Here is a 24,349-nt window from a genome sequence, read left to right as displayed (position 1 = left end):
CCGTAAAATCACTTTGTTCTTATTAATATTTATTATACAAAAGTGTGACGTATGCTAATAAACAATGCCGAATATGTACATAAACCATGCCGAATTAACTATTTATAACTTCAATCCTGAACTTCCCCTCAGACCAGCTTTATCCGCTTTTAGTCGGCCTTCAATATCCCGTTTCTCTCCCTGTTTGCCGATAACTGTGACGTGTCCCTTCTTCAACGTCTCCATCACGCTTGCGCGACTGCCCTCCGTCTGCGATTTAACTTTTCGTGTTTCCAGTCTCTTGGCCTCCTGTTTCGCGTGGCGAGCCTTCTCACGACGACGCCGTCGTTTCCGTTCATCGCGAGTCATTTCTGCACGAGCAACAGGTAGGCCATCACCACGAATAACCTCCTTCTTCTGTTCATCCTTGGCGATCCCACTTAGTGGGATGTATACCTCCTGAGGGGCAAGCATATTCTCCGTAGACATCGCAATGGGCTGTGCATCTTCCATAGAGATAGCAGACGCGTTGGCAACAATAGAGATAGATGGTTTCGCAGGCTTGGGCGTGAAATGCCACGATGACAAGGCATCGAGTTTATATGTAATATCCCCAAACAACTCTTCGATCTCTTGATGCGCCTGCTTCAGTTTGGTGTCTTGAACTGTGGGATGGCTACCCGGATCAACCTCTCGCAGATGCTCTTCTTCATAGATTTCTGCCAGTGACTTGGATGACTTAGTCTGATCAACATCAATGAGTTTACTGGGTCGAAACTCTGTAATGCCGTCCGGATTACGCCGAAGGATATCATTAAAATCATTCTAGGCACGGGTTAGCATCTTGAAATAATACCGCCAGAAAGTACACAAACTACATTTTTGATACGATTTCGGATCATGGTGTCTAACGACTCGGTAACTTCCTGGGTGATGACTGGAACCGGCTTGGTACCCCTATCAAATTCTAGGTCTTCCTCTAACAATGAATTCAATGGCCGATCTCGAGCTTTGGCTTCACCCATAAGCGCCCAATCCTTTTTGGCAACATTCTCCACCTCGAGCTGAGCAATCTTAGCATTCAGTTTACGCTGCATCTTTGTAAATGTAGATAGCGTTTGGCCGTCTTCAACATCACTTTCATCTTTGTCGGCGTCATCTTCCGCAAACAGATCCTTCTTTAGTCCATCCAACGCGAGTTCAAGATTGTCGTCATCAAACTCGTCGCCAAGACCCTCGAAGTCATCGTTTTGGAACTTTTTATTTTTGCTAGACTTGTTCTCGCGTTTTCTCCTCCTGCTTCCTGGAGGAGGAGCAAAGAAATCTTCGTATCGAATGTCGTTGGCATTATCATCGTCTTTTTGATTGTTAATACTGCCGAAGGTCCCTTCGATATCGTCTTCGTCGTAGTCTTCTGAATCTTCGAAGGATCCATAGTTATCCTCCACTTTCCGAGACTTATTCTTCTCGAGGGACCCTGAAAGTTCATCTGGATCGGCAAAATAATCGATATCTTCTTCGTCGTCGTCGTCATCGAGAAAATTACTCTGTTCGGCTTCTTCCGTCATTCGGTTAAATTCCTCGATGTTGAAGAATGCGCTATTAAGGCCATGGACATCCTTAACAAAATTATCATGTTCGCCATCTTCTTCACTCTGACCATCATCTTCATTTCCATCTCCATCGTCGCTATCATCATAGTTGCCATGATTGGCATCGTATTCCTGGTGCTCCTCCTCGTCATCTACGCTCGCAATATCATGTATCTGTACGTCACCCTCTTCTCCATCGTCCACATCACTCTCAGCGAATTCTTCAGCTTCATCTTCATTGTTGTCAATATCCATCTGATCTTGAGATTGACTTCGCTCTTGTCGCTCGTCAATCGCCTCTTCAAACTCATCTTGGTCATCTGAATCGTCGGATATGTCGCTATCCTTCTCGACCACTTCCTCTTCCTCATCGTCGTCTTCACCGGTCCCGGTTAGCTTTCTCCGTTTGGCAATCTTTTCTAGCTCATCATCGCCGCTTTCCTCGCCGCCAGTTATAGCCGTGTATTTTTCATATAGCACCTTATCAGCAACTCCGTCTAGCACCAATCGTGTCTGTTCCCAAATCTGAAGTGAATCGAGACCGTCCAAATATATACCCTGTTTGAAAACCGTGGAATACTGCTTGGCGAGCGGATCAAGAAAGTACTTTACCGAGTGTCGTGCTGAGTCTCGCAATTCAGAAGTAGGAAGTAAAAGCTCCTCTGGTGCCGTTGACAATGCATCTCGTAACAGAGTCGTCAGTTCAGGCCTGGATTCCTTCATTATCCTTGCGATTAGGAATGTCCGTTGAATTTTTGGTTAGTTTCACGAAAAAATTTTTGTGAGAGATTTCTGGGCACATAGGGTTAGGGCCTCTTGTCTTTCAACCCCCCTAAGTTAGAGTTGAGGCTGACGAGCTCGAAAGTCCCAATGACAAATATTATTGAAGCAACGGTTGTTGAATTGCCTTGTTATCCAGCGCCATCCGATATCGGCAACGCGTTCCTAGCTCGCTCTCACTGCACCACTACTGTTGACCCGGAGATTGCTGCCAGACTATTCTACAACTTTTTGAAACTATCTTTTCCTGGGTTATTGTGAGAGTAGAGACGTAGTGAACGCCTGTTGGCGCGCTGTCCGGTATATATCTCAAGGAGAGCTAGTTACTGCTATGCGTGTCTGAACATTTATACGGAGATACCTTACTCGGACTAAATAAGTGACGATAGCAAGCAGCAAGATTTATTGGAGCGATCATTCATAGCGAGCGCGAATGCTTAGCGAAGTTGTAGCTGACCTCTTGTCGGACTCGGAGCGGTCGTTGTCAGAAGTGGCGGCAGCGATCATTGCGAGTCTTTCTGATCCCGACGAGCAGGCATTTTATCTAGCATGTGATGTACTGTTTATGCTTGAAGAATTGCATGGATCGTCGGATAATCAAGACTTGGGGAACGACAAGAGTGGAACAGGAATGCTGCTCATAGCGAAGGTGGTTAATGGCGAATACCTGCTTTATAAGCTGTACGAGCAGTACGGACTGATAGCTATGAACCCATTCTTGGCGCATTTTGTTGACGTATATAATAACGGGAAGAAAATCAGAGAGAATATATCGAATACGTCAAGTCGTCTGTATAGCGTGCAGGCAAGCATTGTGTCTTTGTTCCTATCCGGGGAAACTGCGGCCATCCGCGTACTCTCTGCTACTCAATTTGCGGAACAGGCAGATAGCATGGCAAGGGATATTGATTTGAGTAGGTTTGTTGATGCGCTTGTTAACCAAGGCGTACTGGATCCTCCTGAGAGCAAGTCACCCTCGACTGAGACTAGGAAGACAAAATTACATGGCGACACGTATGAGATTGTCCAACGTCTCTTAACGTCCTCTTTAACCGAGGAGATATCTGAAATGGAAGCGGAGGTACGCAGATGATAGTCTTTTGCTTATAGTCAAAGCTAATAGTCGTCTTCAGTCACTAATAAGCGTACTCAAAAGCGACGTCACTCTGCTCATGTCGTCTGTCGACCTCTCCATCAACGGGATTACATCTATGTTGCATGTAAATCCCGTGTTGGGGCGCTCTCTAATTACATTGCTGTTATCTACAATATTGCGTGCTGAGTATGACTTTCAGTCTGCTTGCCAACAGATCCACATACTAACACCGAACTAGGGTATTGCAACTATTGCAATATTTACCTCCAACGCTTCCTGTTCTGGAAGCATTGAATCACCTGCTTGTACCATTTCCGCTGCCATCAGGGCAGCAGCCATCTACGACATCTCTTATTCGAGATGAGGAAAAGTCGGCACTCCTACATCCCTTTCTCTCCAATGCTACGCGTTCAATTGAGAGTAAATCGCTCGGCGCAGGCGTCGAGAATGTGGTAGATGGCACAAGTGGCCAGACTCGTCATGTTCAGCTACTCTGTCTTTTTATCCAATCTTTGCTACGCACTGGTGCTATAGCGCTCGAAGAATATATCTATGAGATTCAGGCACTCACTATTAGCTTTGTCTACGTGCCCGAAGCACGTGAACTATTCCAGATGGTGCAAGGCGTAATGAAACAGCATACTACTGGTGGACACACTCCTCGAGCTACCACGCAACGCACGAGAGTGGAAGTTTTGTAGGATTTGACATATTATGTTGTTTTGCTTCTTGCTCTTCAGCTTCCCGGGAGGGATGTACTGCTAGCAAATAATTAAGGTTGGTATCAGTCGGTGTAGGATACGCAAATTAATAATGTATAGTAGTTTTATGTGTATTATTATTTATAGGAACGGCGTATTGACTTGAGTTTATCATTGTCTTATACATTATCTGTGGAATATATTGTGTTTGCATTAAATTCTTCAGTTAGGGATATGACGTAGTATTTCAATTTAATATGTGATGCCTGCTGAGCAAAGACTCGGAGTGGATTGCCAGAATCACCATCAGCGTACAATATTTGTCTCAAATTGCTAATGCCAATACCTGTCCACGCTTATATTCATAGGTGTATGTTCAAACTAATTCCTTAGTGGCACACAAAACCTCTAAGTTAACCCACTTTTATCAGAGTTTTTCAAAATCCGGAAAATAGTATATTGTCTGCGCCCCGTCGTGCCAAGCCAAAAAGTTGTAGAAATACAAACAGATAGCTAGCTATATACTTCCTACCGTACAAGACACAGTACAAGAATGAAATGAACTAGGGCATAAATATTATTTTCTAATTATTCCAGCTGACTATATACCCGCACACACTACCCGACTACCGATGTTCAGATGCAGCGCCAACCCATGAAGAATTGAATATAATATAGGAATCTGAGTTGACTCGCGAATAGCTACTAATAACAGGCAACAGGTACACCTTAGCTCTCGAAATGGCCCTTGTGAGCTTGCCCAACACGCAACCTGCGAACGATATAACTTATCTACCATATGGTACCTATATAAGGGTACCGTACTGCCACTCTGGCTTCACTTCCGAAACCCTGCGCCGCGCAATTTTTAGATTTACATTCCTCCCAGGCGTTAACTTATGTTAGAGCGGTAAGCTCCAACCTCCTCCAATTCCAAATTAGTTTTGTTGCCCCTTGGGGAATCCTACCTCACCGCTCCTATTCTTACTGAATTTGGTTTGGCTTGCCAGTCCATTCAATGACAGGCGCGAACTGAACGTTGGTGATTTCGAAGCGATTTGATATATTCGATTACGCGACAGGTTTCTGTTAATTCTACACTCTCACTATTGGCACCTACTCGCTACCGCTATACATCTTTATTTACATAGCCAACATGAGGTTTTTACTACAGCTACCGGTTCTGATAGTGGTGTTTTTGATAGGCTTTGCTCGAGGACAAGGTAAGAAGCATGTATCTGATTGTTCGTGTCTGAGTCGTTCCGACACTGGGAAACCCTTTAGAATGGGCTTGCTATTTGGATTAGATGTTAACATCGGGTAGGAGCTGTTGGCACCACATCCACTACTACTACTACTACCACCAGTAGCAGCAGCAGCACGACGTCGAGTGCACTAACCCCCATTTGGGTCACCGTTCCTAGGACGTTGGCGAACGGTGTTGTGGTGACTGCGACGATCCAGACGCCGTTTACACAAACATTTTCTTCTATGTATACGTCCTTTTACGTACCCTCTTCGGGCTCGATTGGTCTTGGATCACATACGGGAACAATCGGTGTTGTGAAGACACCATCCGAAACGTCCTCATCTGCCGGTCTACAAAGTTCCGGTAGGAATGATAGACCTGTAGGACTGGTCGCTTGCGTCGCTGCTGCAGTCGTTTGTGTTTTATTAGGAACAGGGAGCTTGTTTTTTATGTGAAATGGCACACTGTATTCTCTAAGCTGGTAAGGCGGTGTTTGGCCGCGAAGCTAACATCGAGCGTTTTGCTAGTTAGAATATTCATTATCATGAGAAAGTATGTTTAGACAGAAATTGTTTTACCGGCGTTCTCCGTTACTTTTGCTTTTTATGCCCCACTTTTACTCGAAATCTGATTCGGGCGGTTGCACATATTTCTTGTTCATATTCTTTCAAACGTTGTACTTTACTATTATTCAGAGAGGAACTTTTATTGGGCATCGCTGTATTCGGCGACATTTTGGCAATAGACTGTGATTTGGGTTATCCTATTCATTACTTATTACTGCGAAATTAAGCAATAGACAACCTCCCAAGGCGAAATATTCGTACATCTTCTGCCCCTGCCCACAATGCCCTAACCCAAAATATTCTAATAAAAGCTCCTTGGCGATAATGAGTATTTATTCTACGCCGTGGACAGCGTAATTTTGGTCACTAAGCCTTTTTAATGGAATGCAGTGTAGTTTCCCGGTGTCCAAAGGGTTAGGTTTCTTTGTTCAGGGCCGGATTTTGTACCCTGTAATGGTAGGGTTCGGTATGATTCGAAGTGTGACTGCTTTTTGCACAAACGCCGCGCCAGCATCCAACGTTTGTGAATTAACCGTAGTAAGTCTCGGCTTAGAATTCTTAATGGCAGTACAATTTCATTGATCTACGGTTCACACGGTCGCTCAACTCAATATATATTACAGATACAATGGCTCCAGCAGTATGTGTTACAATTTTATTTCCTCGCTTTGCTGGCATATGATGATTTTACTATGATAAAATATGGTCGGTATTTGTTGTAAGTCCAGTAGGCTGAGGTCGTATTTAGAAATCTACCAAGAAGTCCACCAAGATCACTTCTAGAGTAAGTCACGTTGACATTTGGTTTGTTAAATTAGTATGGAGGATTAATTGTCCTGTAGTATGTCGTTGACTACTCAAACGCCAACAGTATCTTCGACGATGAGGGATTCATCAACTTCTTAAATAACAAGATCAAGGTTGACGGTCGGACTGGCAATCTCGGTGACATTATCACTGTTTCCAAGGAGTCAGATAGCAAAATCGTCGTTGTTGCACACACCCAGTTCTCTGGCCGATACCTTAAGTACCTCACCAAGAAGTACCTTAAGAAGACCAACTTCCGAGACTGTAAGTATTGCTGCCGTTGGAGATTTGTGAACAGTTGGTTGAATGTAGTTCTGACATGATAAAATCTAGGGCTCCGCGTTGTCTCCGTTTCCAAGGGTGTTTATGAGCTCCGATACTTCAATATTGTTGTTTCGGATGAGTCGGAAGATGATGAAGAATAGACGAGTTAGGTGATTGGAAACAAAAATTTCAGAAGCGTGTAATAATAGTATATTTCGATAATATAATATAAGCAATGACTAAGATAACATGTGGAATATAAATAGTTCGGCTCTTACCAGTAAATTATTGTTGGATGTGGTGGACCATGAGTCCATAAGATGTATTGTAGGACGGACGATGACTGCTACACAGGTGTTCTCAATGAGCTGACCTCTTCTAGGTTCAGTAGAATATTTGTGCAGACTCTAGCTTTAATGTCGGAAAAGGAGTTATTATTTGTGTTAAAAATGGGTTGAGATAATAAGGTTAGGGCTCATTGGCTTTTATCATACTTCTACTAAACCGCCACATATTACAATAAATCAAACCGCACAAGCCTGGAACTGTAGTGATCTGTCGACTTTCATGGCTACGAAATCCCGTCCGCCTGGACAATCGTCCAGGTGTTCTATCGCACCATATCACAAATACGCGTCCCCGGAACTACAGCAATCAATACTGTCGCTGCTGCGGCGGGCTTTCTCAGCCGTATACTCTGATCCAGAGACATTAGCCGACACGATTCAGTCAGTAAAGGCGCACTTATACGCGAGAGATTATGCGGCAGCGTTCGAGTCGCCTGACTATTTATTAGCTTATGCGGTACGATGGTCGTCGTCGCGTGCGCTGGCATATTTGCATGTGCTCGGTGATCTTTGTCCTCATATATCAGAAATTCTTACTAGTACCAGTAAGAAGCCGAATAACAAGAAAAAAAATATATTATGCATAGGCGGTGGAGCCGGCGGAGAAGTCTTAGCCCTAGCGACATTGGCCAACGATCTGGGTGCGAAAAATGTGAATATTCTGGCAATAGATATCGCGCACTGGGACGATGTCTTCTTGAGCCTCCGCGATGGCATACGTCGCGGTCTTGGATGGGACAAGAAGGAAGAAAGTGATGACATTGCGAAAGACAGTATACAGTTGAATTTTAGCCAAATGGATATACTAGATGTCCCATGTTACTTGGAAGGCGACGGCGCCGCGGTTTTAGCTAGCGACGGTGATGCTCTGGAGCCGGCAGGCGGTAATTGTAGCTCCGATGACAGGGTTGATTTTGGATCACTCGATATAATAACGATAATGTTTACGACAAATGAACTATTTGCACAGTCAAAGCCAAAGACGCTGACACTATTTCGATATATCACCGACAACTGCCGACCGGGCACGCTACTCGTGCTTCTCGAAAGCGCGGGATCTTACTCGCACATTCAGATCGGTAGCAAGACTTTCCCGGTCCAATTTCTTTTAGATCACATCATGGTCGATGACGGCGCTGGTTGGGAAAAAGTTGTTCATGATGATGCTGCATGGTTTAGAATTCAGAAAGACTTAAAATATCCGTTAGAGCTAGAGAATATGAGGTTTTTTTTGCGGCTATATAGAAGGATATGATGTGAGAAGGAGATAACATTGGCTTCGGGACACGCGTTGTCGGATAGTCGCTCTAAAAGGCAATTATAAAGGTGTTAAGTTGTGTTCGGATCTATAACAACACATCAAAATTTGTGCATAAGGCGAGCATGCTGTCGTTGAGCATTGAGCCATTATTGGAATAAGCTTCCGTCTCATGTAAAAATTCCCGTCACAACGACCTATGGAGTGGCCGCATACCGGTCGTTTTTGCATCTAATGCCGAATTGCAAGTTCTTTGGCTATACAAGTGTACAAAGTAATCCACTGTTCACCCATCCACGCAAACACGTTGCATGGACCAATACCGACCTGTAGCCTCGTAATATTGACAACATGCAGGCGATGTGATCAGGGCACGCGTACAGAAACAAAAATGCGAAGGAAAAAAGAAAATATCACCGTTTGAACTAGTTGAAATCAGCGAATCGCTCCACATTTGTGTCCATGTAAGCCACGATAGGAGTACAGTCTAGGGTTAGGCATTTAAATAAAACATTGCGAAGGGTTAGGGATTTAAATTAGTGCATTGACAGCTTGGGTTGGTAGGTTTGATTGGCCAACCAGGGAGCGGCTTTCATCACCGGGAACACACCACCACAGGTTTGAACATCTCCTGGTATAACGATAATTTCTACACGCTGCGATATCGACAAAGAACCATTACACAACAATGTTGTTACGACAGATTGTTAACTCTAGCCGAGTTGCTGCTCGCCGCACTCCGGCCGCCTTCATCCGTGGCAGCCCAACTGCAGTAAGACCATGGGCGGCTCGCTATTTTTCATGTACCGCCCTACGAGGTACGTTCTATCGTTAATCCCATAGAATGATTTTTTTGGGAGATTGGAAGAGATCAATTTGGGGCTATGGTTCTAATGTAGTCGATAGCGGCTACCACTCCAGCTAAGCCTACCAGTGCAGAGATTGAGGCGGTCGAAGGACCGCGTGTATCTACTCACGTCAGCGAAGTCGAGAGACCTGAGGACTTGTTCGGTCCTGGTGCTGAGCCCGGAGAGATTCCATCCGATATTGAGCAGGCTACTGGTCTTGGTAAGTGATTAACATTTTCACACTTTAGCACCAGTGTAGTAAATGCAGTACGACGAGAATTCTAATCTCCATTTCACAGAGCGTCTCGAATTGCTCAGCAATATGGCCGGTATTGATCTTTGGGATTTGGAACCTTTACCATCTCACCGTACTGGTACTATTAAGGACCCTCTCATTGTCGATTCGCCCACCGAGCAAAAGTATCTTGGTTGCACTGGCTCGCCTGCTGAAACTCATGAAATTGAGTATGTTTTTGGATGCTGACATCGTGTGATGCAACTAACTGATTGACAACATTAGGTGGATCAACGCTACTATCTACGAGCCTTCCAGATGCCTTGAATGTGGTTCTGTTTATCAGCTTAATTATGTCGGACCAGCGGACGAGATCCACGCTGACCCTTCAAAGGGAGTCTACTTTATTGAGGAGGAGGAGAGTCCTGAATTGCCAAAGCCATAGATTATTAGTATTTTGTCATATAACGATTGGGTTGGGTAGGCAATTGTTACATTGAGATATGACGTGTATTTCATTGATACGTAGGAAATACATAGCATTGATGAATAAAATGTGTCTATTGGTTCGTCGATTACAGCGTTATCTAGAATGTCCATTGAAACTGTGCGCCCGAGCGTAAATATATATTGGACACATCTACCTATGCTCTAAGTCTTCCAGTGATGTTAAGTTTTGGGTATGTTGGATATTGTACATTCAGTATTTACACAATGCTGGCACTACAAGACGCCGACATCTGCTTAGTCTTTCTTTGTAGACGTTTTCTTTGCGGCGGTAGACGTCGCAGATGGTGTCGTACCTGTCTTGCCTTGCTCCGTTGTTTTCTGGGATTCCCCATCCATCTTTCTCTGTGCAGCCCCACGACGCTCAAACTCTTCAATCTGTTTCGCCGTAATGTCCCACAGTTTTTTGCTGAGTTCTTCGTCTTCAACTTCTTTCCTCGGAGACCTATAGATACCGCAGATGTCAGTTCCAAACGTTGTAATGTCGGTATAGGAAAGACCGTACTTGCGAGTAACTTCTTTGCACTCGTTATAGACTTTTCCGCCCTGGCCATGAGCGCACTCCGGACTCATGGCAATGTGTAATATAGTCTGAGCGCCCTGAGCCGGACTCTTCAGCACCAGCCACCAAATTGGCCACATAATCAGGTACACTAGCAGGCCCCACAAACTTCCAAGAGAAATGAAATTTCTCGACGTAGCTGTTCGCACAAACCCGGGATTGGCCATAAACACGCGCACATTATTTGCATTTCCGTCAGGACGTTTGTACTCGTCGAGTGTTCGCTGGAATTGCCGGAGAAATATAAGTAAGGCCAACTTAGCACTTCCGAAGGAGCGCCATGGCTTGCTCGAGGGATATCCTCGATTCTTGAACTCGGGATCAGTAATGTCAAAATCTGCCAGAACGTAGGTGCTACACCCGCTAAGAATAATGCGGACGTCGCGATCTGGTGGTTGAACTCGGAACGAAGGAGACAGCAAAGTCAGTAGATGGTAATGTCCCACATAATTAATACCCCAATGCGCCTCAATCCCATCTGCTGTAAGCATCCGCTGCTTAAAGGGGGGTTGAAGCAGTCCAGCACAGCAGACCACCATGTCAAGCCGTCGAGGCGGGCTATTGTCCAGCCATTTTGTCGCGAATAGTCGAATAGAGTATAAAGATGACAGGTCCATTTCTTCCGCATATATGAGATTGTTGCCGCTGCATTCTCTCAGATCAGCAATATATTCAACAAGCCATCCATCCGAGAGAGATTTGACAAGTAATATAATATGGGCACCGCGTTTGGCGAGATCTTCTACAACTGCCGCTCCAATTCCTGATGTGCCGCCCTACCATTTGAAGTTAGCCCCACGACAAAGATCGCTGATCATAAACCGTTAGTGGGCCCTACAGTGACCATGACAACGCGACCATGCATATCCCTCTCCCAAGTATTTTGGGTGCCGCTAAAGAACCGCTTTAACAAATAGATTACTGCAAACCATGGCGCGTAAGATTTGATGTACGGCCAAAATGGAATTGCATTGGGACCCTGAGAAATTGCTGTCCACGCTATTTCAATCGGCATTGATATAAGGGGTTAGCGCTCCAAACTGAGGATCCAAATCCGTTGAGAATTTCGATCCAAAACGTATAGAAGCACCTCAAATTGATTCAATTGTATCCGCTTAACGTCGACTCTTCCTTCAATCGTTGGGAGTTCCTTGAGATCAGAGTATTACGAGCACAAAGTCTGGCGCTCAGAGGAATTGGAAAAGGACCAGAATCCGTTAATACTCTCAAAACTCTGTATTAACATAAATGAATTTATCGGTTGAAGAAGCTAAACTTCAGTACCGGGCAATTGTGATCTACAACTTGGTACACTGACAATTGCACAATCGTCGAAACTTCGAGACCGCAGACGCGGCTGTCGACGCTTAGGTCCAAGTTTTTTGTTGTACCTTCAATCACTCGGCACCAAGATTGGCGAATCTGTAACATCACATTTGAAATTACCTCCTTAGTATCGCCGCATAGTGATTTTGCTGTACATTTTGTTTTAGATCTGACATTTATTGCTTTATCGGCATTCCAGACGAGTGATTGTCTGCTTGGGCTCGGGTTCAAGCACATTTCGATCTGGACTCGTTGTAAATATAGACTCGGAAACAGTCAACGGTAACTTCGACAGAGCGCATATTATTACCACAACTATGTCGTCGAATATTTCTCCGCAGGACTCTACTACAACGGGTCCATTTGGTTTCTTTTTGCCGCTGGTCAGCGCCTCGAATACGCACGTTGGCCCGCAGGTTCAGAGTCAACGAGATCTCGCCGGCGTGGTTTCCCCTTCACCAACATCCTCTGCATATACCACGCCTCCACAACTCTCAGACTCACCGGAAGATGACGACGATGATGACGACGATACAGCAGCTGACATAGACGACGATTTTTCCGACAAGGGTGGTATACATGAGCTGGGGTTTAGTGACGACGATGACGAGCGCAGTAGCCAAGCAATGAAACGTTTACGGATGTATGCGACAAATTTGCCGACAGAATTGGTTCTGGCCGTATTCAGTCATCTTGATTCAGCAGAAGATGTACGATCGGCTTTGCTTGTATGCAACGCTTGGGCGCGCTGTGCGGTTGAGTTGTTGTGGTATAGGCCGAACTTGAACACGACGCCAGTCCTTCTGAGATTTTTGAAGACGCTCAAGAAGCCGGATGATACGGCAACATTTCCATACGGACGATTTGTGCGGAGACTGAATCTCACGGCTGTGTCCGATCACACGTCAGATCAGATGATGACGTCGATAGCCGATGCATGCAGCGAGTTAGAGCGCCTCACATTGGCGTCCTGTCGACGACTGACGGATGCCAGCTTAGTGTCGGCAGTGGGCAACAATCCAAGTCTGATTGCCATAGATTTGTCACATGTTGAGTTGTTGACAGACGAGACTGTGAAGGCCATCGCCAGCTCTTGCCACAAACTACAGGGATTGAATTTGACTGGCTGCAAACTAATAACAGACCATTCAGTCGTTCAGGTCGCTCAAAATTGTAGATATCTAAGGCGACTGAAATTGCTAGACTGCAATCTAATATCAGACATCTCGATTGCGGCCATAGCAACAAATTGCCAAAACTTGATGGAGCTTGATTTACAGGGTTGTACATTGATTCAGGACGAATCTATAGCAGCTGCGTTCAACAATCTACCTGTACTGCGTGAATTTAAGATGGGATTAAATCCAAATATCACGGACAGAGCTTTCGAAAGTTTTCCTATTGACGGCAATTTGCAGTTCGACACTTTACGTATATTGGATTTGACTGGGTGTGTGGAGATCACAGATGCAACGGTTCTACGGCTTGTGTCCTTTTCCCCCAAGCTTCGCAATCTCGTGCTTGCGAAGTGTAGCAATATTACGGATAATAGTTTACTTCACATCACCAAGCTCGGACGTTCGCTTCACTACTTGCATTTGGGTCACTGCTCACTCATCACAGACACGGGTGTCTCGCAGCTGGTTAGACATTGCACTCGTATTCGATATATTGATCTCGCATGCTGCATGCAGCTTACCAATAACGCCGTCAATGATCTCGCAACTCTTCCAAAGTTGCGACGTGTTGGCTTGGTGAAGTGCCAAAATATCACAGATCTTGCTATCCATGCACTGGTCCAGCGAAGAACAGTAGGTTTGGAAAATTCGCTGGAACGGGTCCATTTGTCTTACTGTTCGAATCTTACTATTCCGGTGTGATATACTTGCTGGCTTTTACTGTGAACTGAATTTCTAACATTTTTAGGCTATTCATGATCTTCTACAAAATTGTCCGCGATTAACGCATTTAAGCTTAACCGGTGTTCCGGCATTCATGCGTTCTGATCTCACCCAGTACTGCCGCGCTCCACCAGCAGAATTTAATCAGCATCAGCAGGCAGTATTCTGCGTGTTCAGTGGTACAGGGGTTGCCCGCCTGCGACAGCATTTAGCACATTTGGCGCGCGAGCAGCAAACCATGATTATTCGCGCACAACAGCATGCGCAGTTACAGGCTCATCTGCAACAACAACAACAGATTCATCATGGAGGGCAGCAGATTTTGCCGCAGCAGTTGCTGGCACCGATATTTGGTTCCCCCATGATTGAGGGCATGGAAATGACTGACATCCTAGGTGATGATATCTTGACTTCGGACGTCCCTGCTGTGTCGATCGCAAATCAAATAACTCTTGGATCAGATCAAATAGAACAGGAGGTCACACCAGTGCCGGGTGATGATATGGATGAGATGTATGAAGGGAGTTCGGAATAGGGCAGTCTGTTAATGAATGGTGACCTGTCGCATGAGCAGTTACTATCCTAGTGGTGATGGTAGCTTCGGTTGGTCATTCAGTTATAATTTATTTATAGAACATGGAACGGAATGTAATCGAGCAAGTTGTGGGGTTTGTATTTGCTGGTGATGATGGTTTTGTTCATACGGATTATTGTTGACGTTTGTTGCTTGTTTCGTTGCGCATGCTTTGGATTGGATGGAGTTATATAGTTTTGTTGCACCAATATTTTGGTGTGGATCAATTTGTATCGATTTCTTGCTTCTAATGACAATCAATGGCATACCTTTTTTATATCTGTTTCGTGCGGAGCCGTACCACCTTCGCTATCCGTTTCAGAGGAATTGCCCTTCCGTGGTCTATGGTAGTGATGGAATGAACCAAATTTCGATCATAAATGTTTCGAGAAGTATAATTACAAAAAGATTGTACAATCATCTACTTTTAACTTACACGACGCCATTATATATATTCTAAACCGTGTCTATCTGTTCATATAGACGCCAGCACACCCCCTCGCTCGTTCTCATACATTATCCGGAAAGACCACGCCACTTTTAAGAGCCCATAGAATTACACTAAATTACAAACACCAAACTTTTTATCAGCCGCTACAGTGCCCAATTTTTCCCTTTCATTAAAACATTGTCACTTCAGCGACTGTATAAATGAGTCCAAATTGTACTCTTCTTCATACTCCTTCTCATCCCAGAGATCTGCCAAACCATGCACCGCGCTGCGGTCACCCTTTTTGATAATCTGGCCTTGTTCATCGACCATATCCTCGTCTGCCGTGACAGGAGCCTTAGTCGTAGTTGCGGCGGCGGCATCGTCGTTGATATTGAACAAGTCCAGAATCTGATCGGTGTCCATAGACGACAAACCAGCGTTCTGCTGGTTAACAATCGTACTCGCGATATTGAGCTTGAACCGCTGGAGGCCCATGATCTTCTCTTCAACTGTGTTGCGCGTGATGAGTCGGTACACGTTGACAACTTTCTTCTGTCCGATCCGGTGAGCGCGGTCCATAGCCTGGAGATCTTTCATTGGATTCCAGTCATGCTCCACGAAAATAACAGTGTCCGCACCAGTTAGATTTAAACCTAGGCCTCCTACATGTGTAGTAAGAAGCAAGACATCAATTGATGGATCCGCGTTGAAAGTCTGCACAATATCGTGTCGCCTACGAGCATCCGTGCTTCCGTCGAGACGCATGTAGCTGACGCCAGGAAGGAACTTCTGGAAAACATCCTGCTCAACAATATCCAGCATCTCCTTAAGTTGGCAGAATATTAACGCCCTATGCTGTGAAATGACCCCAGCGCCAAAATCCTCCGGAACTGCTGTAGCGATAGAATTAGCCGATGTGCTGTTGACACCAATTCCGCAATCCAAGAGGAGCGCATGCAAAGCTCCAAGTTTCGGAGCATGAGAAATGTCACGAAGGAGTTTTTTCTCTGCCGCAAGTTGTCTAGTAACTTTGTCATACTGCGGATGCTTCGGGTTGAGCACCAAAGCCGGATGATCACAGAGCTTGCGCATGTACTGTAGTGCTTGAAAAATATGTTGCTTATTTTCCTTCCCGGCGGCACTAACTTCGGTATGAACAGTCTTCTTTTGCTTCTTTGCGAAATCCTCGTAAAGTTGCTTTTGCAGGTCGGACAAATCACAATAATAATCTTGAATAATCTTTGGCGGCAAGTCAGCCAATACATCCTCTTTCAAACGACGCAGCAAGAACGGCAAGACTTGCTTATGCAACGCTTCGAGTGCCAATGCGCCAGCTTCTTGCTCCTTTGACGAGCTCTTACTGTTTCGGCTCTGTGTGATAGGCTTCGAGAAGCGGTCATTGAAAACCTTTTCGGTACCGAGGAATCCAGGCATAAGGAAGTCAAATAGGGACCACAGTTCCAAGACATTGTTCTGGATCGGGGTACCTGATAGAATCAGTCGGTGATCCGCAGAGACTCCCTTGACGGCCTTGGTCAGCTTTGAGCTCGCATTCTTGATGATATGACCTTCATCCAGGACACAGTAGCACCAGTTCTGGGCCGTCACTACGTCGACGTCGTTTCTGCAAATATCATACGATGTAACAACGACATCCGCGCTGGAAAATTGGCTAGCAATGAGCGACCTCTGCTGTGGATTGCCAATGTATACTTGAACCTTCAAAAACGGCGCATATGTGCGAAGTTCATGCTCCCAGTGCCCCGTCAGAGTAGGCGGACATACGACTAAGGAAGGCAGAGGACGAGTTTCTACACTATGGGTACGTGCATGCTCTTCAGCGCGTAGATGATGATCGCTAGCAACAATACAGATTGTCTGAAGTGTCTTTCCAAGACCCATATCGTCGCACAGAATACCATGGAGATGGTACTTATTCAAAAATGCAAGCCAATTGACCCCATCTTGCTGATACTTGCGCAGACCAGCTTTAATTGCGACAGGGAGCGTGAACGACTCTACTTTGCTGGGATCCAACATCTGAGAAATAAATTTGCGTTCGCGGTCCCGGCCCTCTAGTAGTGAAGGAGGAAGACCAGGTGGATCAGGAATACCAGCCTTTTAAACCGTCAGTTCGTGTCGATCGATAAGCAGTTAAACTAATACAACATACCTCTAGTGGAACTAACTTGATCAGCTGAGCAAACGTAGTTGTTGCCAGTAACCTGATATCGTTATCCGAATCGCTCATTCTTCCCAAAATTGGAACTATCAAAAACACAACATATGGTAAGATATCGGCCTCCATGACGTGCACAAGATGGTAGACACACTCAACAGCACCTTGCCTGCACTTCAGCTCAAGGGCATTGTTGAACATAGGCAAAATATTCTCCACTAAAAATGTCATGCCCTTAGCCTTCATAACGCTGCACACCGTAGCAAAACACTTGGCGGCGGCATATCTTAAAACCGAGAACTTTGATTCCAGAGCGGTGGCCATCAACTTGAAATAGTCAACGAAAATATCATGTAAATCTGGGTGCAGTTTCGGCAAAAGCGCACGAAGAACAGACAATCCATCAACGATCTCCTGACCAAGTGTGGACTCAGGAGACATAATATCGCTAGGTAGAGGCTCTTTCAATACCAGAAGTGAACTAATCATGCATTCCTTGAGCTTCGGTACCTTCTCAAACAGTTTCGATCCAAACATATCGGCTAGAATTTCGAGAGCTGTCTTCGCACCACGACGTTTTGTACGAGCCTTCTTCGCTTCCCGCTGGTACGAGATCACGTCCTTTGGATCACGTCTGTCCTCTTCCTTATGCAATGATAGTATAGAGTTCTCGAGTTTCTCGTGATGATGGAACTCAGGAACCTCCGCAGTATCGACGCACAAAAAAGCACACAAATTCTTAATAATTTTATCCGAAGCCCCAATCTTTCCGTAACTAGCACAGAGCTGTACCAGCAAGGCAACAGACGCAGCAGAACGCCTTTGTAAATCCAAATTTTCTTCTTCCTTGACGCAATCCATCAAATTGCGAATGACCGGGTTCAACTTCTTTGGCAAACTTGAGAGTACCGAAATATATGCACCAGCGACAGCAGCGGCTATCCGGATCCGTCGGGACTCAATAGCTTCCTTTGCATCGTCAATAGCGGTCCTCAAACTATCCTGAGCATGTTTCAAAGGATCAGCAACCGCGAATCGATATGAAGCCTGCATGCTCTTGCGGAGCCTCTCGATCTCGGAACCCAACACACGCTCGCCGTCATCAAGACTGAAAGCGTCTGGGCCGGCGTCGGGTTCACCATGCACGACAACAGCAAGCCGCGGAAGCTTATGTGATGACATTCGACCGACATCAACGAAAACATTGAGTAGTGATTGCGCCTGTGTGCGGACAACTCTGAGATAAGGCGCCATATCCTGATAAATGGTATTTGTGTCAGTGCCCTGCAGTATATCGGACAGTATTGGCGCAAAGTAGGACTTCAATGCCGACGGGCCATTCGCATGCGATCCATATTCCTCCAAAATCATGGCAACGATCAATCTGGACGTGGAGTACGGCGCAGTAGCGCCGACAGCATTATCAGCAGTACCCAAGTATGATGACAAAACATTTTGGAAGGTCATAACGTTACTGTCTGGCCACAGACTCATAGCGTAACCCATTGCACTTGCACCAGCAATCTTCATGCGTATCATGACTTCCATTCCAATAAGCTCGGCATCACCCAAGAACACGGGACTGTCTATGTTATGCGCTGCCACAGGTGGCTCTTCCTTCTTTTCTGAACGTCTCCGTCTTTTCAGCGGCGGACCATCAGAAGAACCGTCGGCAGGTCCACTATAGCCAATGCCGGCAGACGGTGTAGTTGCGGGATTCAGAGCGGCGAATGTAGCACCAGAAGGGCGGAGAAAAAGTGATGTATCCATAGGATATGTATTACGATTGATGCCGATAGGAGTCATGAGAAGCGTTAGCAATGGATAGACGTGCGAGCTAAATGCTTCCGCGAACTGTGTCTCGCCTTGTTTAGACAGCTTATCAGACAGTGCTTTGAAAACCTCGAGAGATAAGTTCAGAACGCCCTAATGAAACGTCAATGTGCACTAGCTAAAAATTTCGAAAAAGATGGTCAGCTTACCTCATTCTGTTCCACCAGCAAGTTCTGAAACAGCAGCCTCAGTGCTTTTCCATCAATCCAGTCACTGGCGCCTTCGCCTTCAATATTCAAGAACGTCAATAACGCACGTAGAACAGCTCTTCGAACACTTGTAATGGAATGCCTTAGAAACGGATATAACCTCGGAACAAGCATAGCAAAGGACATCGATGAATCGGCGGTTGCGTTGACCTTCATTTGCTCTAGAACCTGCGGGAATGAGCACAACTTGGCAAGAAGGTCCATCACGCTGCCCGTACTGGCACTCAAATCATCTTTGAGATTAGCAAGACAGTCCCACACGACCTCGATAAGCTTATCCACAGAACGTGGACGAAGAAGGACAAGCTCAGATGCGATGGGTACCAGCGTAGCCGCACTCACGGCGCGAACATCATCGTCTTGCTCATCAAGGCCGTGCATCACACACTCGACCACGCCGTCCATGAGACAATACTTGCTATCTTCATCAAATAATAGGTCCTTCCGCACAGCGACGAGATACCTTAGCCCAAGCATACCTCCATGACAGGCCTCCCAGATAGGGAACGAGATATCGAAGTTGGTCTGCATAACAAGATCATAAAGAACTTTATAAGTGCTCAATACCGTGTCTCTTGGTAAATGAAGTAATAGGGCACCAAGCGTCTGCGCCACAGACTCTCTAATCGGTGCAACGACCTGGTCAGACACGTAATCACCGAACCTGTCGAGCGCAAATACACAACACATCCGACAAGCTAGATCCTCGAGCCACGCCTTATTCAGTCGATCGTTGTCTTTCCGAGACTTGCCAACAACTCGACCGGCACCAGCTCCATGCACGCGGATGATTTCTCGCAATCCACTGGCAGCACCGTGACGAGTTTCCCAAGCTTCGTCAAAAATATCAACCATAAGAAGTTCCGCGAGACCTTCAAAGGGCCATATTTGGCCGGTAGCTGCGGTCTGAATCGCGCTAGCCGGATTTGGCGGGGCTTTATGCTCAACGACTACACGGTCAGGTTGTGCCTGAGGTGTGACAGAAAAGTAATCTTGAGCTACAATTACGTTAACAACGTGGAAAGTAACGGAAATGTAATGACAAACCAACCTTGAGCCTGCTGTGCTGCAGGAGTAGATTCGATTGAAGCCAGTTTTCGGGAGGCAGTACTGGATGAGAGATCCACTGATCGGACCCTGCACACAATCAGATTAATATAACAAATTAATGGTACAATTGATAACCGGAACGAACTAACCTGTTGCTGTGATTCTTGGCGTCGGCTCTAGCTTTTCGCTTCGCCATGGCACGCACACGGGAACTCAGTCCAGTATTATCATCTGCAGGAGATTGCGCATCTGGTGTCTTGAGGGCAGCATAGGACTGTGAATATTGCAGCTGACCAGGTGTAGAAGCTACGCCAGGGGCTTTCACACCCGGAGTCTGTGGGGCAAAGTCTTGCGCTGTGACAATGTCGTCTATGTACTCGCCACCGAGGCCAAGACGGGCAGTGACATTCCGCTTCTGCAGAGCAAGTCGTTCGGCAGGATCAAGATCAGCAAGCGAAAAATCATATTCACGACCGCCGCTCCCAAGGAGCTTCATTCCATTCTTCAGAACAGTACCAATATCTAAGGTAGAGAATGTAAGTAGATCTTCATCAGGGGATGATGGAGCACTTGAGGAAGCCTTGAGAGACTCTGTATTTATTTTCGCAAGTCGGGCTTTGGTATCACTGAGATCGTCCTCTTTTTTGATAAAATCAGAGGGTAGCGGCAGCGGAGGATAAAATGACGGTGTTCTAGCGGGTGGTGAAAGTCTCTTTTCTTCTTTGAAATCAGTTGCAGGTTCTTCTTCCTTCTTTACAGGTAATATTTCATCCTCCGCCTCTTCTTTAATATTTTCATCCTCAACTCTAGAGTCGTTGGCGTTGGGATCCCATTTTTCTGTGTAATCAGCGATGCCACCTAAGGCCCGGGCAGCCGCAACACGCGTATCCCATTTCGGGGACCGTAGGTAAGGGAAAACACGACCAAGAAGGTTATAGAGCTCTTCAGGGTGCGCTTTCTGGACATCCGCGATTTGTTCTGCCGCGGTGTTGCGGACCAGCTGCGTCGAGCCTGTGTCAAGTAAAGAGACAAGTCGATCAAGCCTAAACCTGTTACTAAATGGCCTATTGCCCGGGATCAATAAAACTAACCTTGACATGACTGTTTATTTATTTAGGACCGCGGTCCCTAATCAGATCCGACAAGCATACACCGACAGAGACAATATGGGGTATGGGGAACGCGTAGGGAAGACGCGGCTGGGATCAACGCGATATCACGTGTAGAGACAAAGTAATGGTTGCGGTTGCAAGTGCGACCAAAATTATGCTAATATGCCTGGTAGAGGGCGGGCAGGTGCGCGGGTTGGGTTGGATGTTTATATACTTTTTGCACCCCCGAACGGTCCGACGCAACTAACTGCTCGAGAACCTTTTTTGTCCAAGAGTTTTAGCTAAGTTCCTTTTTGTCCTCCTCGCTATCCCGTTTCCTTCGGCTGATCGTCATTCGCTTACCGAACATCATCAGCAGTTCTCGTAGTATTTCCATTGACACAAAACGTGATGGCCCAAATTATTGCGTATTTTTTGCTGCTGTTGCTGCTGCACTTTCTAAATAGAATTGTCGGAACGGAGGCTTGCCGACAAGCCATAGGGACTCAATTCAGCCTACGTATGCGAGTTTGGAGCAACAAACTTTACTCACTAAATTGCCAGCAGTAACTTACTAACGCCGCACCGTTCTTGTGGCTCATTAGCCCTAACCCATAATATAAAGTAAGTGCACAGCACACTGTGTCCTGCCGAATATATTTTCATTATCACACTCTAAATAAATCGTAATTGTTTAGAATATATAAAAGAACTCATTTAGAAATGTCACAAATCGTCAGATTTCACCGGGTGTTACATAGCTGCAGCCGAACTTGGCTTAAGCTTAAAATCTCGTTAGCTCCAAGAATACATCTTATTTTCAAGCAGAATTGAAGAAAAGAACGAGATCACAAATCATCAAAGTACTCTCTACGCCAAAGTAAGTTTTTCGTCGTCTTCAGTGTGTACCGTCCATCTTATGTTGCCCCTCGTTATTATTGTTATATATATGTGCCAACGATACAAGCGTCCATTTTGCTTAAAGGCTTAGTGTGTTATGCTGTGCAACAGTAAACGTATGTGGCTGTAAGTGCATAAACGACTAGATGATCCCCGCCGAGAATCGCGCGCGAAGAGGTGCCTACCCTAAACTATTGCCGTTCAGCCACTAAGTCGGAACACGGGAGTTTTCATAGTCTATCGTAACAGCAGGGTCACCACTCAGACTGATAATCCCTACCCAGTCATTCGGTGTATTTCTACTGAATACGACTTGGTATTTTTTACCGGATTCGCTATGGCACAGGTATTTGCTGCTAGTCCTGGACAACAACAATATGCGGCGCAGCCGCAGGGTGTTCATCCCCAGCATCTAGTCCATCACCAGCGAGCCTACCAGATGCCATATGCAAACGGCAGTGGTCTCGCTATTCCACCTGGTACATATCCGCCGGGGACACCATTAATAGTCGGCTCACACAACGTTACAATTGAGCGGTATTTGTCCGAGGGTACGTGCTGAGATCCGCATGGTGTACTGCACAGCAGTGGTAACCAAGCTTGCTAACATCGCAATCATAATTTCAGGCGGATTCGCTCACGTTTACGTTGTACGACTGGATCGCAATGTCAATGGAACTGACACGGCTGTTTTGAAGCGCGTGGCTGTTCCTGACAAGGAGAGTCTAGGCACTTTACGAACAGAAGTCGACACTATGGTAGTCAATTGTTTATATTTTCATGCGATTGATTTGCTAATAATTTATTGGTTCAGAGACGTCTGAAAGGACACAGAAATGTTGTCAGCTACATTGATTCGCACGCGTCGCATCTCAAGGCCGGTGGATACGAAGTCTTCTTGTTGATGGAATACTGCTCTGGTGCGTCACCCCTCGCAGCTGCTGCTCGTGTAAGCGAAAGCTAGTGCTGACATCTTGTGATCTACTCTGTAGGTGGCGGCCTGATAGATCTCATGAATACTAGGCTCCAGGATCGGTTCACCGAAAGCGAAATTTTAAATATTTTTAGCGACATTGTGGAGGGTGTAGCATGCATGCATTATCTGGAACCACCACTGATACACCGTGATCTTAAGGTTGAAAATGTGTTAATATCAGGGGATGGGCACTGTAAAGTTTGCGATTTCGGGTCGTCCTCTAAGGTTGTAGGGCCGGCTATGACTGGACACGAATGCAGAATAATTGAAGATGATATTCAGCGGCACACTACGATGCAGTATCGGTCGCCCGAGATGGTCGATGTATACAGGCGGCTACCAATTGACGAAAAATCAGATATATGGGCGTTGGGTGTTTTATTGTACAAGCTGTGCTATTACACAACACCGTTTGAGGAACAGGGCCAATTAGCAATTTTGAACGCGACGTTCAAATTTCCGCCACATCCCCCATATTCAGAACGAATCAAAGGGCTGATAACTGTAATGCTACGCGAGAATCCCCGCGATCGGCCAAATATTTATCTGGTATTGAAAGAGGTGTGCTCTATGCGTGGGGTCGAGGTCCCCATCAAAAACGTATGGGTCCTATGCGTTGTCTCTCTTGTGGCGTTTACTAAAATATATTTCAGAAATATACATACCGCGCGGATGAGGATCGACGACGGATGCCACCACCCATCGCCGTAACTGCAAATAAGCAACCCTTGGGGACGGTCAACGTGATTAAATACGAGAAGCCAACTCTCCAGCAGCAGGTAATTCCCGATATCACGCCGATGCGGCGCGGGCGCCTACCGCCACCATCGAAGCAGGCCCCGAAATCAACCAAGCAGCTACCTCTACAACCTAAGCGACCTCAACCTGTACACTCCGACTCAGAGTCAAACCAGCGTCCATCTTATTTACCACCGCCATCACCCTCACCTTCACCACCAAATACTGCTGACGTTGACGATGCTGACGCTGCCATCTCTAATCGGTTCCCATCGATTGAAATCATTAACCTGAGGCCGACGCCTCGACGGCCACCTTCACAGTATAGTCGAGACAGCAGTCCGGAAC

General features: G+C 45.9%; 10 protein-coding genes across 10 annotated transcripts; 7 read left to right on the top strand and 3 right to left on the bottom strand.

Moving 5' to 3' along the window:
• Position 1: 1 nt before the first annotated feature.
• Positions 2–2,320, bottom strand: V1513DRAFT_484907 (Mpp10 protein-domain-containing protein). The gene is made up of 2 exons (XM_066900458.1): positions 858–2,320; positions 2–804 (listed from the first exon to the last, which is right to left on the bottom strand). The coding sequence occupies exons 1-2, from the start codon at positions 2,292–2,294 to the stop codon at positions 103–105; spliced, it is 2,139 nt and encodes a 712-aa protein (XP_066753454.1). The 5' UTR covers positions 2,295–2,320; the 3' UTR covers positions 2–102.
• A 139-nt stretch (positions 2,321–2,459) lies between these two features.
• On the top strand, positions 2,460–4,366 carry V1513DRAFT_444838 (uncharacterized protein). The gene is made up of 3 exons (XM_066898021.1): positions 2,460–3,432; positions 3,485–3,633; positions 3,686–4,366. The coding sequence occupies exons 1-3, from the start codon at positions 2,785–2,787 to the stop codon at positions 4,146–4,148; spliced, it is 1,260 nt and encodes a 419-aa protein (XP_066753453.1). The 5' UTR covers positions 2,460–2,784; the 3' UTR covers positions 4,149–4,366.
• A 938-nt stretch (positions 4,367–5,304) lies between these two features.
• Positions 5,305–5,852, top strand: V1513DRAFT_379592 (uncharacterized protein; the record flags this gene model as incomplete). The annotated part of the gene is made up of 2 exons (XM_066895020.1): positions 5,305–5,371; positions 5,476–5,852. 2 exons carry the CDS (start codon positions 5,305–5,307, stop codon positions 5,850–5,852), a joined length of 444 nt encoding a protein of 147 aa, XP_066753452.1.
• Positions 5,853–6,501: 649 nt separating this feature from the next.
• V1513DRAFT_444834 (60S ribosomal protein eL22) lies at positions 6,502–7,290 on the top strand. Its single transcript, XM_066898020.1, has 4 exons — positions 6,502–6,603; positions 6,712–6,747; positions 6,806–7,034; positions 7,104–7,290. The coding sequence occupies exons 1-4, from the start codon at positions 6,592–6,594 to the stop codon at positions 7,193–7,195; spliced, it is 369 nt and encodes a 122-aa protein (XP_066753451.1). The 5' UTR covers positions 6,502–6,591; the 3' UTR covers positions 7,196–7,290.
• A 262-nt stretch (positions 7,291–7,552) lies between these two features.
• Positions 7,553–8,858, top strand: V1513DRAFT_444832 (uncharacterized protein). Its single transcript, XM_066898019.1, has one exon. The coding sequence runs from the start codon at positions 7,602–7,604 to the stop codon at positions 8,634–8,636; it is 1,035 nt and encodes a 344-aa protein (XP_066753450.1). The 5' UTR covers positions 7,553–7,601; the 3' UTR covers positions 8,637–8,858.
• Positions 8,859–9,226: 368 nt separating this feature from the next.
• Positions 9,227–10,413, top strand: V1513DRAFT_444828 (cytochrome c oxidase subunit VB-domain-containing protein). The gene is made up of 4 exons (XM_066898018.1): positions 9,227–9,457; positions 9,546–9,707; positions 9,787–9,952; positions 10,008–10,413. Exons 1-4 carry the CDS (start codon positions 9,328–9,330, stop codon positions 10,165–10,167), a joined length of 618 nt encoding a protein of 205 aa, XP_066753449.1. The 5' UTR covers positions 9,227–9,327; the 3' UTR covers positions 10,168–10,413.
• Positions 10,265–12,106, bottom strand: V1513DRAFT_444826 (uncharacterized protein). Its single transcript, XM_066898017.1, has 3 exons — positions 11,630–12,106; positions 10,735–11,567; positions 10,265–10,674 (listed from the first exon to the last, which is right to left on the bottom strand). Exons 1-3 carry the CDS (start codon positions 11,804–11,806, stop codon positions 10,467–10,469), a joined length of 1,218 nt encoding a protein of 405 aa, XP_066753448.1. The 5' UTR covers positions 11,807–12,106; the 3' UTR covers positions 10,265–10,466.
• V1513DRAFT_464418 (uncharacterized protein) lies at positions 12,011–14,987 on the top strand. Its single transcript, XM_066899998.1, has 2 exons — positions 12,011–13,991; positions 14,044–14,987. The coding sequence occupies exons 1-2, from the start codon at positions 12,435–12,437 to the stop codon at positions 14,551–14,553; spliced, it is 2,067 nt and encodes a 688-aa protein (XP_066753447.1). The 5' UTR covers positions 12,011–12,434; the 3' UTR covers positions 14,554–14,987.
• On the bottom strand, positions 14,972–21,656 carry V1513DRAFT_444819 (uncharacterized protein). The gene is made up of 6 exons (XM_066898016.1): positions 21,388–21,656; positions 20,446–21,339; positions 20,298–20,383; positions 19,187–20,244; positions 17,199–19,130; positions 14,972–17,143 (listed from the first exon to the last, which is right to left on the bottom strand). Exons 1-6 carry the CDS (start codon positions 21,393–21,395, stop codon positions 15,224–15,226), a joined length of 5,898 nt encoding a protein of 1,965 aa, XP_066753446.1. The 5' UTR covers positions 21,396–21,656; the 3' UTR covers positions 14,972–15,223.
• Positions 21,657–22,726: 1,070 nt separating this feature from the next.
• Positions 22,727–23,974, top strand: V1513DRAFT_379535 (kinase-like domain-containing protein; the record flags this gene model as incomplete). The annotated part of the gene is made up of 4 exons (XM_066895017.1): positions 22,727–22,838; positions 22,915–23,045; positions 23,102–23,207; positions 23,280–23,974. 4 exons carry the CDS (start codon positions 22,727–22,729, stop codon positions 23,972–23,974), a joined length of 1,044 nt encoding a protein of 347 aa, XP_066753445.1.
• Positions 23,975–24,349: the final 375 nt, after the last annotated feature.

This window comes from Lipomyces chichibuensis, assembly GCF_038497645.1.
Source record: "Lipomyces chichibuensis strain CBS 12929 unplaced genomic scaffold V1513scaffold_16, whole genome shotgun sequence".
Taxonomy (NCBI): Eukaryota; Fungi; Ascomycota; class Lipomycetes; order Lipomycetales; family Lipomycetaceae; genus Lipomyces; species Lipomyces chichibuensis.
The sequence above is the reverse complement of the archived record's forward strand: the minus strand, read 5'-3'. Positions and strand labels throughout refer to the sequence as shown.

Coding starts and splice junctions, on each gene's coding strand:
- V1513DRAFT_444834 (XM_066898020.1), top strand. Junction 6,748..6,805: donor CCACCAAGATCACTTCTAGA/GTAAGTCACGTT, acceptor ATTGTCCTGTAG/TATGTCGTTGACTACTCAAA. Junction 7,035..7,103: donor GAAGACCAACTTCCGAGACT/GTAAGTATTGCT, acceptor GATAAAATCTAG/GGCTCCGCGTTGTCTCCGTT.
- V1513DRAFT_444838 (XM_066898021.1), top strand. CDS start 2,785: ATGCTTAGCGAAGTTGTAGCTGACCTCTTGTCGGACTCGGAGCGGTCG. Junction 3,433..3,484: donor TATCTGAAATGGAAGCGGAG/GTACGCAGATGA, acceptor AGTCGTCTTCAG/TCACTAATAAGCGTACTCAA. Junction 3,634..3,685: donor TCTACAATATTGCGTGCTGA/GTATGACTTTCA, acceptor ACACCGAACTAG/GGTATTGCAACTATTGCAAT.
- V1513DRAFT_444819 (XM_066898016.1), bottom strand. Junction 20,384..20,445: donor GCCAAGAATCACAGCAACAG/GTTAGTTCGTTC, acceptor GATTGTGTGCAG/GGTCCGATCAGTGGATCTCT. Junction 17,144..17,198: donor TCAAGTTAGTTCCACTAGAG/GTATGTTGTATT, acceptor ACGGTTTAAAAG/GCTGGTATTCCTGATCCACC.
- V1513DRAFT_464418 (XM_066899998.1), top strand. CDS start 12,435: ATGTCGTCGAATATTTCTCCGCAGGACTCTACTACAACGGGTCCATTT. Junction 13,992..14,043: donor GTTCGAATCTTACTATTCCG/GTGTGATATACT, acceptor TAACATTTTTAG/GCTATTCATGATCTTCTACA.
- V1513DRAFT_444832 (XM_066898019.1), top strand. CDS start 7,602: ATGGCTACGAAATCCCGTCCGCCTGGACAATCGTCCAGGTGTTCTATC.
- V1513DRAFT_444828 (XM_066898018.1), top strand. CDS start 9,328: ATGTTGTTACGACAGATTGTTAACTCTAGCCGAGTTGCTGCTCGCCGC. Junction 9,708..9,786: donor TGAGCAGGCTACTGGTCTTG/GTAAGTGATTAA, acceptor TCCATTTCACAG/AGCGTCTCGAATTGCTCAGC. Junction 9,953..10,007: donor GCTGAAACTCATGAAATTGA/GTATGTTTTTGG, acceptor TGACAACATTAG/GTGGATCAACGCTACTATCT.
- V1513DRAFT_444826 (XM_066898017.1), bottom strand. CDS start 11,806: ATGCCGATTGAAATAGCGTGGACAGCAATTTCTCAGGGTCCCAATGCA. Junction 11,568..11,629: donor GTCGCGTTGTCATGGTCACT/GTAGGGCCCACT, acceptor TTCAAATGGTAG/GGCGGCACATCAGGAATTGG. Junction 10,675..10,734: donor TGCAAAGAAGTTACTCGCAA/GTACGGTCTTTC, acceptor CGGTATCTATAG/GTCTCCGAGGAAAGAAGTTG.
- V1513DRAFT_484907 (XM_066900458.1), bottom strand. CDS start 2,294: ATGAAGGAATCCAGGCCTGAACTGACGACTCTGTTACGAGATGCATTG. Junction 805..857: donor TCCGAAATCGTATCAAAAAT/GTAGTTTGTGTA, acceptor ACCCGTGCCTAG/AATGATTTTAATGATATCCT.